The 2,897-nt window shown below is 28.4% G+C and overlaps 1 protein-coding gene across 1 annotated transcript; it reads left to right on the forward strand.

Moving 5' to 3' along the window:
* The first annotated feature begins 594 nt into the window (after positions 1-594).
* On the forward strand, positions 595-1,736 carry LOC125852063 (early nodulin-93-like). Its single transcript, XM_049531794.1, has 3 exons — positions 595-676; positions 778-839; positions 1,581-1,736. Exons 1-3 carry the CDS (start codon positions 610-612, stop codon positions 1,734-1,736), a joined length of 285 nt encoding a protein of 94 aa, XP_049387751.1. The 5' UTR covers positions 595-609.
* Positions 1,737-2,897: the final 1,161 nt, after the last annotated feature.

The raw sequence follows: 2,897 nt of genomic DNA on the forward strand, positions 1-2,897 counted from the left end.
TTAATTATACATATTAATATCAAGTAAAAAAACATTTGAGCTTTTACTTTACGACTATTGATGCAAATACATATAACTAAAGAAAATAACTTATTTTACGCGATTAATTTAACTACTTTACAGTAGAATGAGAACATATATAAAATAATTCAAATTTTGAATCGTAAGTGTTTAGTTGGGAATACTTAGCTTTATTAAAAGTTTGAGCATTTAAATAAAATATTCTAACAAATTTAAGAATCGGTAACGTATTGAGCTTTTTTTAAAACCATAGATTCATGTACCGACAAATAAAAATCTAATGAACCGACCACAGCAAGAACTTAGATAATCTACAAATACACTAATTTATAATACTACCAAAACTTAAAATATAATAATATAAAGAACTTTATTCTAAAAGTCACAATATAATAATATAAAAGAACTTTATTCTAAAAACATGTGACTTGGGACATTGGAAATTAGACAAAACCATCAAACATTTTTGTCCAAAATGCCTATAAATAAACATTCATTCTTACTTCACTCACAAAATCATCAATTTCTTGATTAATTAAGAAGCATTATTATTATTATTCGTATAATTTTTTTTTATACAAAATTAAAATGGCCAAGAATGTGAGTTTGGCTTCAATGGATCAAAAACTAGCTATGGCTAAGCGTTGCTCTCATGGTACTTTCCCCTTTATTGCTTGTACCTCAACAAAAAAATTTGATTTTTTTATTATTTGATGATTTTTTTATTTTTATTTTTTAAAATGATTGTAAATGCAGAAGGAGTAGTTGCAGGAGCAAAAGCAGCAGTTGTTGCATCTGTTGCCACTGCCATTCCAACAGTAAGATTTACACTATATATACATTTTAAGTGTAGTAGGTAATCGAGCGTTTGTGCTTTTACTTTTAGTGGAAAATGGTACTTTAATATTGGTCGAGGATTAGGGTAGTAGATAGTTGAGCATTGTTCAATTTCTCTTGTTAGTATTATTGTCATTACTATTTTGTTATCTTATTTTTCGATTTTATTATTATATGTTTCTTTTATTTGGTTACCATGACATAGACTACTAGAAATAAAGATTTTTTCCACCGTGCATCATTGAATTTTTTGTGTTATAAAATACGATTATTTTTTAATTCTATTTCCGTTGAACTAGTTCACTAGGAAAATAGATTCTCATTGAAATATTGAGAATAACAATTAAATTTTTTTCTCACTAATTCAATCAAATACATCAATGGGAAAATAGTGATTTTTTTACTAGTGATATTATCTGTTGTTGCTACTGTTCCCTCTGATCTCCTTTATTTTAATATTACATTTTACTACTATATTTCCTCTCATTTTTGTTTTTGGTATGCTTCACTTGAGATAAAAATCTATCTTTCGAAAATAGTTTCACAAGATAGAAAGAAGATTGCGTATGCACTAATACCTTCCCTAGACCCCATCGATATATTAGCCTATGTTATTATTGTTGTTGGAAAATGTTTACCAAATATCAGAAAATAAGTTATTATTTTGTATATTTTTCATCGTACCGAACATATAATGTCTCAAATGTTTATGAAATATACAGTTTGCTATTGGGAAGATGTTACCATGGGCAAGAACCTATCTGAATCCAACTGCTAAAGCTCTTATTGTCTCAACAGCTGCTGGAATGGCATATTTTGTTGTAGCTGACAAAACTATTCTCAAAACAGCAAGGCAAAACTCCTTCAAACAGGCCTAATTAAGGCTCACAATTAAATTAATAAACTCTTTTAAGTATTTTAGAATATATCTAATATCAACATTACTGTAATTCCTATTTAAGTATTATCAGAGAGAATAGTGTACCAAAAAAAAAGAAGGCAACTCTATCTATGTATTATTAACATTTATCATTTTTCACTTTGAAAACATTTTTTTTTTCAAATGGCCAAACACCCACTTGGAGAATGAAAATGAGAAAAATCAAATTCTTTACTCCACAATACGCATGATTCCTAACACTTTAATTTGTTTGGATGATTGTTATGTATTGTTTCATAATCGTATCGACTATTGTGTTGTATTGTATCGTACTGTATTGTCTTAGTGAATACAATATTTGAATATAGATTGTATCGTTCTTTGTTGTTACATAATATCATACATTCATAATTTGATGATAAACCTGCAAGAAAATTAAGGTATGAGGTGGAGCTATTGTGAAAAAGTAGGGTAAATGATAAAATAGAATTATATTAAATAATAAGTAAAGACAATGAGAAGAACATATTAAGATAACGACGCGATCACACAAATTCGATTGTTGCACAAAATGAGTCGTTTGGTTATTACCTAATGATAGATTTAAACAATAAAATCTAAGTAACAATTAAAACATTGTATTTAAACTAATAATATGATACAATGTGTAACAACCATCCAAACAAAGTGTAAAAATGCAAACTACAATCCTTTTATCCCATTGTCATGTGGCTTCTCGCTTAATCTGAATCTCAAGCAAATCTATTGTTAGACTATTTGCTTCTTGGGCCTCTTTGTGATTTAGCCTCAGACCCAACAACTTGGCCAGCCTCTGTCCAAATCACTATATGAACTATCCATGTTCATAACCAGAAGCATAAAGTATAGAAACCCCAACAATTTGAGTGATAATTACAGCTATTTCAAAACTTTTTCAAATTACAATAATCCCAAATATTTCAGAACTCGCGGATACATTGGTCCTTCACTCGATACATAACAAATGATACATAACTATAAATCAGATTCACACTAATTTAGGTTTGAAATAATTGGGGTTATGTATCAATAATAACATTTGTACTAGATACCTTGTACACAAACAAAGTTGCAATGTATATGATAGAGGTGAGAGATGTATCCGAATGCTAAGAGAGAA

The sequence above is a fragment of the Solanum stenotomum genome, unplaced genomic scaffold, assembly GCF_019186545.1.
Source record: "Solanum stenotomum isolate F172 unplaced genomic scaffold, ASM1918654v1 scaffold31991, whole genome shotgun sequence".
In the NCBI taxonomy this organism is placed as follows: domain Eukaryota; kingdom Viridiplantae; phylum Streptophyta; class Magnoliopsida; order Solanales; family Solanaceae; genus Solanum; species Solanum stenotomum.